Source organism: Anser anser (assembly GCF_964211835.1).
Source record: "Anser anser genome assembly, chromosome: 6".
NCBI lineage: Eukaryota > Metazoa > Chordata > Aves > Anseriformes > Anatidae > Anser > Anser anser.
The window spans coordinates 22,708,144-22,723,800 of NC_139726.1; the positions used below are offsets into that span (position 1 = coordinate 22,708,144).

The 15,657-nt window shown below is 50.2% G+C and overlaps 1 protein-coding gene across 5 annotated transcripts in view; it reads right to left on the reverse strand.

Annotated features, from left to right (window-relative positions):
• WIPF1 (WAS/WASL interacting protein family member 1) overlaps positions 1-15,657 on the reverse strand; it is a 55,900-nt gene that overhangs the window by 9,698 nt on the left and 30,545 nt on the right. For 4 of the 5 annotated variants that reach the window (XM_083842057.1, XM_083842058.1, XM_083842059.1 and 1 more), the window contains 4 exons: positions 7,293-7,381; positions 5,832-5,961; positions 3,447-3,617; positions 1,727-2,491 (listed from right to left, as the gene is read on the reverse strand). In XM_083842057.1, the coding sequence (XP_083698183.1) occupies positions 1,727-2,491; positions 3,447-3,617; positions 5,832-5,961; positions 7,293-7,343 (1,117 nt within the window). In that variant the 5' untranslated portion in view covers positions 7,344-7,381. Of the gene's footprint in view, positions 1-1,726; positions 2,492-3,446; positions 3,618-5,831; positions 5,962-7,292; positions 7,382-9,352; positions 15,653-15,657 lie in introns of those variants that run through there. The other variant, XM_083842060.1, reaches the window with a different exon arrangement.

Below are 15,657 nucleotides of genomic sequence, written 5' to 3' on the forward strand. Positions count from 1 at the left end.
ATAGATGCTTGTGCCGCATGCCAGTTTATTCCTGTAGCTGGAGCACATCCACCTCCCGCTAGGCTGGAAACAGACCTCACACGTAGACTTGCATTTCCAGCGTCTGTGCATCCGGGCGGCTGGCAAGGCGACATGAAGGCAGAGCCCACATAGGCAGGGGAAAGGTGCTTCTCCCAGAGGCGCCAGTAAAGGAGGGCAGGCAAGATGCTGCTGCCAGAGAGAGAGGAATCCCTGCCTAGGGCAGGAGGAGACTAAGCGGAGGGTGTGGAGGGCTGTGCACGTCCAAAGGTCTCGCTACCTCTCTGCTTGGTGCAGTTGGGCAATTGACCATTATGTTCATTTAATGAAATGCTTCCTTGTTCTGATGAAATCTAGTTACAGATGTGCATTTTGAAAAACTTCCAAAACAGTTTTGCTTGCTCTCTCTCTAAACGTACCTAAACCCCGTGATATATCTCAAACCGCTGCAAAACAGTATTTACATTTAGAGTTACAGCTACAGCTTCCTTCTAATTACGAAATCAGTAGAAAAGTAGCGCAGATTTACCAAAATCTTCTGCATTAGGAAAGAGCCAAACAGGAACCTCCTGGGGAAGCAGAGGCCATCCCAAGAAAAGTTCCTGAAACATCTGAATAATCACAGCTGCCCCCTGCAGCTTTGATCCGCACTCCCCAGCCAAAGGTGACAAGGTTCCTCCTGTTTGTCTGGGGCCCGGCAGGCTGTGCTGGCACGGTGCCCCCCCTTTGGCTCAACGGGCTGACGTGCTGCTCCTCTTAATCCAGAGGATGGAAAGGCAACTCCACGGAGCTTCCCTGGGCTGCTTTCCATGCAAAGCTTCTCCCTTTCCGATGCTACAGGGCCTGGCTCTTTGTGCCTCGATTCACTCATCTCCAAACAGAAAGCCATCGAGCATTAAGGGTCACGATGCACAGTTCTTGAAAGTTACGAATGATAATTATCAGATGACAAAATAAGTGATGAAATAACTCGATGGAGACAACTCTTATTTTCAGTCTCATTTGAAATCTGCACACAGCAAGTAATGACAATTAGTCATGCTGTAGCAACTCCCACTTAACACCTGTCAGATCGGTCTTTTAATAAAATAATTTGTATTTTCCTGTAAGCGTGCGTGTCTCCCAACACGTAGAAGGTCAGGCTCTGCAAACCTCCGCTCGTGACAGCACTACCATTACCTTACACCGGTTGACTCAGTAAGGTGAATGCTGTCACCGAACAGAGGCTGGGTTATACAGGTGCCCTGCGTTACAGCACGTAATGGGCAACCCTCTGCTTGCAACCCCTTCCTTATCGCAGAAATTGTAACAGAAACTGCCAAGATCTGCCCAAGAGCATGTGAGTTAGCAGGTGGGGCACAACGGCTTTCCTTGAGCCACCACGACGCCCACAAACCCTCATTTTCCATTACAGAGTCCCCCGTGCGCAACAGCATTGTTTCTGGCACCTGCGAATCAGAGCTGGCTGGGAAGGTGCTGCCTCACCTCGCACAGCCTAAAACCCCCGCCGGCTGGGGCCCTGGGCGCTGGCTCACGTCGCATTTGATGCGAGTGCTGACACCACTGGCTGTGAGGCCAAGCCACGATGGCCAAAGTCTGGGGTCACCTCCCGCTGCACAAGGCCAACACCCGGTGCCACTGCTCGCACCCGCCGCTCGGCAGGGCGCTGCCACCCAAGGGTGCCACGCAGAGCACCCCCCGCACCTACCTGTCCGGCTCGGGGGGTCCCTGATGGGCGGCGGGGGCCTCTCGCTGGGCGGGGGCGGCAGGGGTCCGGAGCGGCCGCCCGCGGTGCCGGGGGCGGCGGGGGGCACCAGGGACAGGTTGCGCTGGGGCAGCCGGGGCATTTCGTCGCCGCCGGCGGGGCCGGGCGGCACGGGGGGCGGCCCCGGCCTGCTGGGGGGCGGCGGGGGCGCGGGGGCGCCGAGGGGCGGCCGCGGCGAGGCGGGCACGGGCGGCTTGCTGTTCTGCGGCGGCGGCGGCGGCAGGGCGGCCTCCCGGGCGGCGGGCGGCCGGTGGCCGGCGGGGGGCGGCGGGGGCGGCGGCGGCGGCTTGTCCTCCGCGGGCCGGCCGGGAGTGGGCGGCAGCGGCGGCCTGCCCGAGAAGGGGGGCGCCGGGCCGGGCTGCCGCAGGGAGCCGGCGGGCCCCGCGCCGCGGCTGCCCGGGAAGGGCGGCGGGCAGGGCCCGAGGCTGGGCTGGCGGCTGACGGCCGGCACCGGCGGCGAGCCGCGGCCGTGCGGGCTGGAGGCGACGGGCCGCGGCGTGCTGGGCACCGGCGGCGGCGCGGCCTCGGGCTTGGAGCCGGCGTCGGGCCGGGGCGGCGGCATGCGGCTCCTCGGCGGGTCGGCGGCCGGGCTCCGCTGCCCCGACGGCGGCCCCGGGAAGCGCGGCGGGCCGCCCGGCCCCGCGAAGGGCTTGGCGGCGGCAGAGCGGGCTCCGGGCGGCAGCGCGGGCGGGCGGGCGGCCCCGGGGTCTGCACGGGGAGACAGAGAGAGAGAGGGCATCAGGATCCGCGGGGCGGGAGTTTTAAAGGGTGTTTTACGAGTACCGTCCAGCCAAAGGCACCTCTCGGCCCTTCCCGGTAGGTGTTAGCTAAGGACACGGTCGTGTATGTCAGGGAGAAGGCAGCCGGTCTTGCACTTGAAGAAACGGTCTTCTGTTGTGCCAGGAACTTTTGCATTAGTACACGCTCCCAAAATAGACTGTGACACAATAGAAAATACCAGCTCCGAGAGCCTCTTTTGTACGAATGTGCTGAAAAATTACGTTGGTCTATAAAACATGCAAGACTCACAACGCTCTACGGCCCCTGTTGCCCAGTCCGCCTTCAACAACCGTGAAATGCTACGTCCTTAGCTCTAGGAAACTCACTGGTCCCAGGTCTCTGTTGTTTCAAAGGGCATGGGGCTTTGGGCAGCTGTTTCGCCAGCTCAAAGAATACAGCACATGTCCTAGCCAAGCCTCCAACTGCAGCGTGCGCACCAGCCAGCTGGGGTGCCTCCTGCACTCCCAACGTGGTAAATCATGCTGGTGCGGAGCTGGCACAGATGTACTTTCCAAATGGAAAGGAGACCCTTTTTCCTGGTGCACAAGGGAGAATTAATAGGAATCCTCTTGTGCTCCCCTCCGGTCCTGCACACCCCCAGCCAAGGCAGAACCTAGTCTGACTGACTGCTTTGCAGGCAGCCACTTGACATTGCCAAGACCTTTAGTTTTCATTAGGAGGAGGGGTGGAAGAGTCTTGCTTCTTCATAAAATCTAGTATTAAGAATAAAACAAGATTCAAGGTCAAAATTTCATTTCCTAAGAGCCTAACATATCTGAAGACATACTTAATCTCAGCAGGTAATTTACTGCTGTAGCATGAAGGTTTTAATAAGTAATCTGCCATTTACTTGTTTGTGCTGAAACCGCAAGGTCTTTCTTACCAGCATCTCGACTCGCAGCAGATCTGAGCTTTGGCATTCCCGCTTGGAAAAGGCCTCCAAGGCCAGGTGGTCCACCACCACCGAAGCTGCCACCACCGCCGCCACCACCAAAACCCCCGCCGCCGCCACCTCCACCAAAGCCACCACCACCTCCACCAGGTCCTTTGGGTTCTGTTGGGAAAAAAAAAAAGTCCCCCGTGTTATGCAGGGAAGCGAGACTGATCCTGCAAAGTACTCTGAGTAGAGCAACACTTGTAACTGGGGAAAAAAGGACAAGCTTTCAAAATACACAAGCAAGCCTTTGTTCAGGTTGGATCATCACAGCTACCACTACCACCACTATTGCACCATGGAAGAGGTGGCGCAATAAACATAGCTACTGAGTTTTATTAAGCCACCACTTTCCTTTAGTCTATTCTGGACTGGAAAGCAGAGAAACAGTCACTCTGGAGAATTTGGAACTGAAAATGGATAGGGCCTCTGAGAATATCATGTTCTCTTTCTTAACATCGATGTAGCTGCTTTCTATTTCTTCATACCTTTGCTCTCATCCTTCACCTCCATCTCTCCATAAGCAAATTGAAAGACAGAGCAAATGAGGAAAATGGGAAATTAGAAAGGAGGGAGAAGGCAGAGGCATTCTTCCTCTTGGAGGCATCTCTGGTGATCACTTCTGAGAATACACAGACCTCTGTCACTACTGATTTAGTTGCAACACATCTACTTATTTAAACAAAGCCTAGTGGGGAAAGAGATTTCCTTTCTGATTACTTTCCTGTAGGTCCAGAAATGCAGTGATATGATCATAACCTGCCAATTTTCCCAATAGGAAGGAACTACTTTAATCAGTTCCCTCCTTCCTCTCCTGTTTTTCCTCTAATATCAATACTTTTGCTGTGACAACACTGAAGCGCTAAAGGCAAAGTTAAAGCATTTCCACAGTTACAAATACAGGGAAGAGCCCTGTTTAGAACATCAGCGCAAAATGATCAGGCCCACAGGTTGGGATACCCGTGGAGATCAGCTCCCCAGTGACAGGGCTACATGGCTGAGGATCAATTGCTTAATTTCTTGGCATCTCGATTTCTACAACTTTGGGTGGGTAAAAATTTCACTGACTTTAAAGTAATTAAAACCTGTAGATGAAAAGCACTCCTAATAATCCCACCCAGAAAAAAAGGAGGAAGAATGCGTTCATGGGGGAATGTTTCACATGACCCTTCTCTTTTCTTAAGCATGTTAGCTCAGTTCGGTTCTGACTCATATAGGGTGTGAACCTCTGGAGAAATGCTGCTACTACGTTTTAGTCTTTCATCACGATTTGTTAATTCATGTAAACAAGATAATAGGCCACATAATTTTAATCTTACTGTTTAGCCCTCCTTTAAACTCCTTAACTGCTTTTCTCCAGCTCATTAGATTAGCTAGAACGTGTAAATTTGATTGCAGAGATGATATTCAAAAGTTTAAAGCTAGGTACATGGCTGGCTGCCGAACTGTGCCTATTTTTTTTTTTAATTCTTATTTGGTCACATTCCTGTTGGTATTTCCTTCTTTCCTCATCGTCTTCCCATCACAGTCTAGCCTATAATTGCATGGCTGGACCTGGACTGAGTTGTATCACATTTGCTAATCGGTCTGTGGAAACGTCTCCTCTCCCCGGGCAGTAAGTGCTGTGCTACCACCACAGCAGGCCTTTGTCCCTTATCTGTCTCCTGTTTCCCATCCATCTTCCCGATGCCTTTGCTACGTGGGCTTTCCCAGGCTCCTCTCGGCACACACCAAGGTGTGCAGTGAGGCCCAGCGGCAGCTCAGCTGGACGGAGGCCTCTCCTGCACCAAGGCCTGCTGAGGTGCCGCACCATGCCAGGGCACCGCGGGGCAGGCTGAGCAACCAAACCTGGCCAAAAAGATACCAGCCCTGAGTCACCCCAGCCCAGTGACACCCAGCTGGGGCTTTGCTTGATCAGCACCAGGTCCTTAAACAAGCCAATGGTGCCATGCCAAGTATGCCTTTATTTTTGTGCACTTTCTCTGTGCTGTCCTCAGTCCTGAAGGGGGTTTGCCTGCCTGAGCCGCTGCAGCTTCTCGGCAGGTCTCCTAGCAGGGTTGGCATGGTGTTCTGATTTAAGTGACTGTGAGAAAACAAACTGCTTTATGAGAGTAAGCAAACAAATTGACACTCACACGTCATAAGCAGTACTTGATTTCTCATGTGACTTAACCCATGAAGAACAGAATTTATTTTTATGCCAATTCTGGGCATTTTGTTTTACCCACTTCTCCCATGTCAGTTAATCTGACGACAGCTAAAACAATTTTCTGCATTCAGACACATAGAACCATTAAAGCATACAAAAACACAGACACGTAGGATCATACTCACTGTCTAGAATTGGAGCACTTCTGTCATTAGTAACAGTCTTCTTTAGCTTTTTTCCTTTGGTAATATCAGATAGCAGAGCATTTCGCCCCGCTTGTTCTGACCTGCTTAGGGTTGGCTTTTCAGTATTTGCCTGCAAAATAAAATGAAAAATGAGGAGGTAAAATAAACCTCAAGTTCCAGCTACAAAGTTCTGCTCAAATACGGTAGTTACCTGAGACCTAAGTTTCTGCTTTAACAGCACTAGACTGGGTAACCTGCCTTATCTGGTTTTGTGAATGACGTTATGAGTAGCTGGCCTTCTCACTGACTTGAGGCCCCGAACAGTGCTGCTACTCTAACCCACACAATTCAGTGGAAACACAACACTTTTTTTTTTTTGAATATTTTTGAATTCAAGAATCTAATTTCTGAAAGCCAAAGTACATCTATGGAAAATTGCCATTTTGTAGACTGAGTAGTCTGGCCCTGTTCAATCTGATTGCACCAAAAGACGGACATTCTTGAAAGCTGTAGTGAAACTCAAACTATACAAATTCTGGATAACTCAGAAGAAAGATGGAGTTTTAGCTATACACACGTGCATGTATATATGATTTCTTCTATGAAACGGTGGTTCCTGAAAAGTTTTCTAACTTATCAGATCAGTGTCATGGAAAAGTCCTGAAAGGTGTTGAGAGTTGCCACGGAGGGACCAAGCACAGAGCTGGTATCTTGCTGATGGTGGGCAGTGAGGGAAAGACTCTTGTGCAGCAGGGCACAGCCCGGCTTATCTGTGTAACCATCTAGGGCTTTGGTATCAAAACGGTTGAGTACTTTACAACAGCATTTCCAGAAGCCTTTCTTTCTTGTCTGCCCGTCAGAGCAAACACAGCCCAGGGCAGGCTTCGTTCCAGCTTAGGCTGATTTAAGCCAGGTCCAATGTAGTCTCACCCACCACGTTGTGCCAGCAGTGGGTCTCGTACCTTTATACCACAGGCTGGCTGAGGGAGCTATGCTGGTTAAGAGCTATCCTTAAAAAAAATTTAGGATTTTAGGGATTGTATTTTGCCAGCTCAGGATCTCTGAACCAGTTCACCACCAGGTCATATAAGTATTAAAGTGGAACAAGGGAGAAGGTGAGAACACATGGCTGGAAAAAAGCAAGGGGAGAGCAAGACTTCAGTTCCTCTGACTTAGACAAGCTGTGCCTCTCCACCCAGGATCCCTGCACCAGATCAAACCACCAACATGGGAGGCGGAGGAAGATGGAGAGTGAATGTGGCTAGAGACATGCACATGGGCGCTGAAAGGGAATGAAAGTAACGGTCCCTCTTGCAGGATCAATCAGCTGTAAACAAAATGTAGGAAAGCTTTCCCCAGATACCATACCCACCCTTGTCATCTTGCTGCATGTCTCTTCCAACATGACAAGCAGCAATAGAGGACCGTGCATACTGTACATCCACCTTCTGTAAAACTTACCAAGGCCAGCGTTGGGGGTGGAGGGGGAGCGGGAGGGGGAGGCACAGGCATGGTGGAAGGCTGAGCTCCAGCTGATCTTGCTAAGAAACCTGCACAGCAAAACACAGAAATGCAAAGACCCAGAGATTATTAAATCTATCACCTTTGGGTGTGCTTTCTACTCAGCTACAAACAAACCCTGCATCAAACAGGATTATCTACTCCATTTTCTAGGACTAAGTAGTCTGTGAAAAGCACTTCATGTTTCATCGTATGGAAAACAGCTGCATCCTTAAACAGGCACTCCCTACATGATCTCCATAGCCAAGCAGACTCACAGACACACACATCTAGTTTTGCATTTTTGTGCCTTGCCACAGCGAAGAGTATGCAAGGATTGTGTGCATGTGTGCAATATGGTTACATGCAACAATAAACAACAAAACTGAATTTTGTTTAATCCAACAATCCTGTTCCCATGGAAGTATAGCAGGATAATCCCACTGCTACACCACCAAACCTTACTTCAAGAAGGCATCGTCTCACACTCAAAAAGAGATGCTGAACTTTTGAAGCTCTTAATTTGGTGGAATATAACACTGCTCTACTATTATGGACAGGGTGGAACTGCAGACCTCTAGGGAAGACCCATGCTTCTTCCCCTCTCCCTGCTTGCTCTGAAGGAGCCAGGCTCCGTCGCCACCTCTGAATGCACTTTCCTCCTTCTCAGGAGCAGCAAAGGCAGCCATGCTCAGAGCACCTTCCCTGGGGAGGAGAAGCAAGCAGGCAGCCTGTCCTCAGCCGCCAGCTGCTGCAGAGGGGAAAGCCTGGCGGCCAGAGACCAGCCTTCCCCAGCTTCCCTGTCTGAGACCAGGCTCCTGCTCTTTCCCACCCCAAGCAGAACTACCTTGGGTAATCTGAGGACAAGCATACGTGAGAGAGAAATTCAGTGGAACAAAATATTAAAGAGAGAAAAAAAAAAATAAGCAAAGCACTAAAGCACTGAGGATATATTTTTTTTTCCAAGTCAAAAGGGTTTTTTTCCGGCACACTGCTAGTTGGAAACGTGCCTAATGGAGGGTCCAAGGTTCTCCTAACGGTGCTGTGACATTTCAGCAATTTAGTGCGCTGTCTGCCTCTAAAAATGCTTTTGCTTCAAGAGACCTGCTGACGGGCTCGGCCTTGCTCTTGTGCAGGAGGCGCGCAGAGCATCCTGCCATCAGAGGCGAGGGCCCAGCGGCAATTAGCCACTGTGTGCACCGTGTTTACACGTGGCAGGTCAGCGTGACAGCAATGGGGGTTATTCTCCAAATAACCCCACGCTGATGTCCCCATTCAGTTGCTTACAAGAATACACATCTCTCACTTTCTGAAGTCACTTAATTGGTTTTGAGAAAACAAAGGAGAACGGTAGTAATGCAATCTGTGCCCGATCAGCTTCGTGGTAGGTACAGCATGCTTCAGAGGTTGAATGAACACCAGGAAAACGTTCAGAATGAAACAAAATGGCCCTTGCAGTTATCATCTGAGGTGGGCCCCCACCTACAAAGTCTGTGATACCTCTGAGATGATCTGTGATAGGTGTGTTAGAAAAAAAAATGGTTAGCAGTACAGCTGTATCCTGTCAGATGCTCAGGCTTTGGCAGAATTAGAATATAGATAATAAAGCCACACCAAAAACTGCTGAGCTGCCTTCCTGAGATGAGAATGCTTAGTCTCTAAAAGGAGACTTTAATGGATTTCGTCTAAAATCTTGAGAAAGAAAAGGGCTTGGAGAGGAAACAACCACATCACCCCTAAGTCTAGCTGACTAGCGAGAAAAAAAACAGGAGTTCAGAGTGGCGTGAGGCATTACTGCTATCTCTCGCATGGGGAGGTTTTATTTTCCTCTGCTGCAGAAGCTGTTGCTCTCTCCTGTTACTGAGAAAGCACGAGCAGAGCAGAGGGGAAGCTGACAGACGGCCGGACTGACAAAGAGGAAACTGTGCGAAGCCAAGTCTGCGCAGCGCTGTGCAAACACACGCACTCACAAAATCCTGCAAACCCACACACGTTTTCTCATCCACCCTGTGGGCAGTTACCTCTCCTACGAACGCGTCGCCAGAGAAGCACAAGGTTCAGATTTGAAGGACCCGCTTGAATCCGCTTGTCCTTCGCACTTCCATATTCCCAGCTCTCAGTCCTTACATAAAACTGCGCAAAGCCCCAGCCTTTCCTGATCTTAGTATCCTAAATTCAGTATTTTAAATCTGAACTCTATTAAAAGAACTAAGACTAATGCTGCTTTGTTCTTCAACTTCCTGTTTAAAAAAATAGTCAACAGGAAAATTATTTCTCGCAGCAGACCACAACCATCCTGTTTCTTAACGCAGCCTTTTCGCAGCTGCAGTTGTCTCTAGCATAACTGTGCCAGTAAGCTACTTCACCAAGCTTTTAACTCCTTCAACTGCTTAAAACAAGAAAGAGAAACTGCTCCCTGCACTGCTTTGGTAAGAGACTGAAACAGTCCTCGTAACGGACCCTGAATCTTCTTGGGGCTCCACGTGCCAAGGGAAAAGCCCCTTGAGCAGGGAGGGTAAAGTCTGGTTTGTAATCAGACTTTTAATGAATTCCTCAGGCAGCTCGAACCTGCATGCAGCAGGTGAGCTAGCTGGTCTAGGAAGAACCTTCTCCAAAAAGCAGCATTTTTGCAAATGTTTTAACTCACCCACCTCCCTGTTTGTTAACCTCTTGCCTTCTGCATGCTCGTGCTGTTCTTTTCTCCTTTCTTTCCTTTTCACTGGGTTGTTTTAGGTCAGTTTTGTAAGGAATTGATGGCAGTGGAGGGGAAGCAAGGTAGGACCCAAAGCCTGAGCTCTCCAATGGGAAGCTGCTACCCACGGACTCACCCTGCCTCTCCAAAACCCTCCCTGCGCACTTTGTTTGCAGGGGGGCAAGAGGGAAACGGCACCGGGGGCCTCCTGCTTGCCTATGCCTTCTTCCAGAGACCTATAGTAGATAGATACATAGGTATCCATGTATACATAGAGACATCTTTCCATACAGATGTATAGTTGTCTCTCTCCAGATGTGTATAAATCCAAATATAGAGATATGCACCCAAATATAGAGATGTGCTTATATAGAAACATGTATAGATGTATATATAAATCTATACTAGCTCTGTATCTAGCTTCCACTCATGTCCTGTCGAGAAAGGATGCTTCTCCGACGTGCCCACAGCGATCAGCTGCAGACTACCTAACACCTCTTCTGGTATCGAAGGGTTTTCTCGGCAGGGCAGGGGTGGAAGCCAGATCTGCAGCTGCATGCCGGTCAGCTTAGCATCTAGCTGCTGCTCAGCAAGCCCTGTGGCCCTGATGCAGCTGCTAGAGGGTCTGGAAAACAGCATTTTGCAGGGCAAGCTTCTGTAACAGGCCAAACTCGGGAAGCACTGGCCTCAAGTTTAGTGCAAGTATTCTGCAGAATTGTTTGCATGTGGCGTCCTTGCTTTGATAATTTTCAATTAAATTTTCCCAAAAAAAGATCTGCTGAAATGGATTTAATGATTTTGAGTAATTTTGGGTGGACAAATCAAGCTAAAAGTGGTAAGCAAACATAAGTTATTAAATGGGCCTGGAAGCTGCAATATGCCTTTTAGATGACTACGTTTGGTCACCCAGTAAAGGCATTGACATTCCTGCCTAGTTGTTTAGAAACGCAGTGTGTATCGCTAAATACTTGGCTGAGTCAGAAGTATTCCGGAGCATACCAAAAGGACAGCTTTCCCCTACACAAGTCTGAAATGTGATTCCTAGGCCTCCGATATGTCCTGGAGCATATACTTCCCTCAGGAGCCATCAGGAAAAAGATAATACAGCATTAGTCAGAAACCTGCATGCCCCCACACAGAAGTATAACGCATGCGCTTGCAGAGTGAGTAAAACACACCCATTTATAAAATTTTAGCTAAAAACATAAGTCATGCCACAACCTCACTCGTACTTCTGCCCCTCCCTGACTCTGCTTCTGCTACTGAGCAAAAGAGCATCAGAAACTCAAACCGAAACTGCGGCAAGAAACGGCACCACTGCCTTTGAAGCTCCAACTCACCCGTGCCGTTGGGCTGCTAGATTTTTTATGATCTATTTCTTTGATTGACATTTTGTAAGCAAAAACGAAGTCTCTCTCTGGATTCACCACTCCGAGCAGGGCAAGCCTGCAGGAAGACCAGTAAAGCACTGTACAGGGACAGTGACCCGGGGCTTGTGTACACAGCGTAGTGCTGAGGCCGGCCCCAGGGACCCGCAGCACCCCCTGGGCTCGAGCCTGCGTGGTGCTGGGCTTGAATCCTGCTGCTGCTTCACTCGCCGCTGCTTTGCAGGATCTGTGTTTTGCACAGAGATGTCCTGGGATGCTAAGTGCAGCTCTGCAGCTAGAGGGAAGCTTTGGCTATCGTCCCGTATGTCAGCAATGGACTCGTGGTTCATTATTTGCTCTTGGTCAGTGGGAAACAGCCTATTTTAAGGAACGGATGTTACGTCCAATCGCTAACAGCTGACACCATAAAATATCTGCAACAGCAACCGATCCGCCCAGTAGTAAATTTTACCTTACTGCTAACAACCAAGCTGCTTGTAACATTCAGCGCTGCAGGGTATTGAAAAAGAACTGATTTCCTAAGAACAAGTCAGGAGGAGCATCAGTACTTTGGAACCCAGTGCGCATGCCCTTGACACTACTGCCAAGAAAATGTGCAATTATCACTGTTTTTGAAAAGCTGCTTGGGAAATACTAGGTTTAAAGAAATCCTGGTGCTACAGCAGCAAGGATTAAAAAATGCCAGCCTCTGGGCTCCAAACAGAGGCCTATATGACCAGAACCAGAGCAGAATTTCCCCAGCTGGCAAACTCGGCATGGCTCCTGCTCCACTGCGCGGAGGTCCAGCAGTGGCCAGGGTCCCCGCTGCGGCCAGCAGACACGCAACCAGCCTCTTTGTGCGTGCTCTGCATCATCTCAATAGAGCCTCTGCTGTGAGGGCAGCCTGCCTGCAGGCCGCCACCAGCCCAGGGGGTGCCTCCGTGCGGCTCGGAAAGCCGCCCTGGCCAGTAGCCAGCGAGATGCCCACCTCGCCCCAGAGGTGAGCCAGACCAGCAGAGCTGCACCAGCAAGCTCTGCATTCTGCACGCTGCCAGGTGCAGCTGGCCCTCATTAGCAGGAGTGGTATGAAGACGCTACGATATGCTACACATTGTGACAAGGGCTAATTTCATGGAAAAACCAAAGCGCAGGAGTGACACCGCGTACGTTGCATTCCGCAAGCAGCCCCTTGCTCTGCCAAGCCATCCATAAGCAGCACTAAACTGAAACAAGTTTGGGGCATTTTGGATTTAATTTGGTACCTCAGAAATCTTCTCAGGAGCGTTACAAGTGCTAAAAAGAGTGACATCTGACGTGGGATGGACAGCGCGAGCTGGAGTGCAAGCGCACAGTTTGCATGCAGCCATTTCAAGCCGCTTCGAGGCTCCCCCTCTTACAGGCGTTGAGTCAGAGGCAGACAGACAGCTCTCTGTGGTTAATCATTTCCTGCATGATTAATTTCCAAGCAGAAAAAAGAGGAAGGAACAAACAACTGCAGAAATAAAATAGAATTGATAGAACTCAAGGGGAAAAAAAATGAAGTCACCAATTAAAATGCTGATTGTCCCTCTGTGCAAAAGTGCCCAGCTCAAAAAGGTATTGATTTGGTTCGTTCAGAACGCAGTGCTTCCTGCTAATGAAAGAAAGGAAAATTGAAAAAAAAATCTGAATTTGAGAAAATTAGGCTAGATTACCAAGTACATTAGTACGGTAGCTCTCAAAACAAAAAGGACAACTAACTAAACATGTTACAAAATAGTTGAGAAACAGTTTAAAATCTTATTTTTTCCCCACATAATAATAATAATAAAAACAGTTCCATACAGATGAAAATATTTTTTCATGTTCAACAGAGTAGAGAACTATGGAACCATTTTGAAAAAAAAAAAGTTACCGCGATGCCTTGTGAAACCCGCTCACGCCCCTGTGGGCTCCCCTTCCCCTCGGTGTGCCCGTGCCACCAGTACGCGCCTGCGTCCCTCCCCGGCCGTCGGGGATGTGTGCACCAAGGGGGTCAGTGCAGGGTGCGGACAGGTGTGAAGGAGAGCTTCGGGGGATGCTGAAGACATCCCACCTGCACAACACCGTGTCAGTAAATCCCACCTGGAAAACGTCAGATATTTTTCTTCTTCTCTTTTTACTAAAGCGAAGGGTTAGTTTCTAAACAAATAGAAACTTGTAAATGCCTATAAATAGACAGACGGTTTTAACCCCCCTAAAGGGTTCATCAAGGACACCAAGGCCAACCCACTGCAGCATGAAGCTACCTGAACAGACTGAAGAGGAATTCCCCTAGACGGTGAAGAAAGAGCATTTAGGAGCCTCTCTGGGCTCAGCCACACACACGCACAGGAAGGCAAAGCCTCTGACAGGCACTGCAGCGGCCCCACAGACGCAGCTGAGGCACTGGAGGGATGCTGTCTGTCTGCCCTTTGCTCAGCTCTAGCAGGAGAGCCCGGGTTTTCCTCCTCTTAACTGCGATAAAGGAGGAAAGTGACACCTAAAAAGCCACTCCTGGTATTTCTGTGTCCTTTAACGTCAACAACTGGTCTTTTAAGAATGGTTTCAGGCTGAAACTACGTTCCTTTTGGTGCAGGGATTACAAGACTGCGTGGCCCAGGAGAGGACACCACAGTGGTGTGAGATGGCAGGTTTTCTCACTCTGCCCCGAGGAAGCTGTGGTAGCAAGAGGAGGCACTACTGTTTCACCTTTAAAGTCACTCGCAGAGAACTAGAGGCCCAAAAGGGAGACAGACAGAGGAGAAGTTACCATGGATGCATGAGGCCCAGGGAAATTCTGGGGAGATGCCGCTGCCAGAGAGAGGAAGCCCATTTTATCCGGGACTTTCGCATTTCAGAGAAACTCTCAGCAGTACCCAAAATGAGCAGTATGAGCACGACTTTCCACCCAGACTGAGAAGTGCCACCCCCCTGTGCAAAAAAAGCTGGGGCAGAGAGCACCAGCCTGCAGGACCGACTTGGGCACGAGAGCCCGGAGGTGTCCGGCGGGCGGGCACAGGACTGCAGCTCACACTGGGCAATTCCCCCGGGTCTTAAAATCCCCTCGGTGCTTTTGATCTACTTCTTACCGTCACAGGAAAACAGTAACAACGCCCGTTACTGGCGTCAGTGGCAAGTGAAATGCCAGCACACAACCGCAGGATGCCGAGGGCAGGAGCAGCCCCGTGCGCTTGTGGCCCACGGCAAGCTGTGTCCAGCAAGCCTCCTCTGTCAGAGGCAACCAGGAGTTATACTGCAGAAATCCAGCGGTGCTGCGTCCATGGAAAATTACAGCTAAGAACTAGGCCACTGTGGTGTCAGAATGCTGTTTTAATCCAAGTATTTTAAGAAGTTTTTTCCTTCTCAGTGACATATTTTTCAAGATATGTGGAAGATCACTGGCAGTGGCTAACTGTGGAGGATGGCCCCAGTCACCACTGTAGTCGGTGCTTGGAAGAAAAAGCAGAGCTTTCGGTCATTTTAAGTGTTTGGATGTTGGCTTGAGAAAAGCTGATAATTTCAGAGTGAATACAGTATAGCAGAAAGTACATCTCTGAAAATAGAAATTGCTTCCACCCCATCCATGCTGCTCTAACTTCTTTCAGCCAGTGCTTACAGAAATACTTCCGCCCGCTGGGACTCTGAGGGTTGGTTTCCACCCCAATGAGGGGACCCTGCCTGTGAAGCAGGACCTCAGCAAAGCCGCCTGTGCTTGGAGGGACCCTCACGGCTAACCTACAGCAAGCACGTGTGCCCGTGTGCCACCCCCAGCAGGAGGTAGAGCCAAACGCCGTGAGCACACCCCCAGTTACAGGATGTGTCCCAGCAGGACACCGCCTGCAACCCTGCAGCCTCCCGCAGCTCACTCCCTGCCAAGAAAAGGGAAGCCTTTCCCCTCAGACCCCCCCAAAAAGAAAAGCCCAACAGCAAAAAGCTTCTGTTCCTGGCAAAAGTGATGCCTAAGGACCAAGCTGCTGGTGCCTGAGCTCTTACTTCAGCTGTCCGGAGCGCAGTTGTCTGCAGTGTTCAACCACCTACCGCCCAAAGCAGCTTTAGGTCACCCCAGATGTCTGAAACAACGCAGAAGACTGTATTATCCTCGGGACGGTGCCCAACACAGCAAATGCAGGATTCACCCAGGCTCAAGGCAAGCCTCAGCACAGTCTTGAACAAAGGGCCCCTTGTTTTGGTGCTGCAGAGGGGCTATAGGGACAGCTTCTCCACTTAGGCACAACATACCCAGGGGAACAAGGATGACATCTCTCTC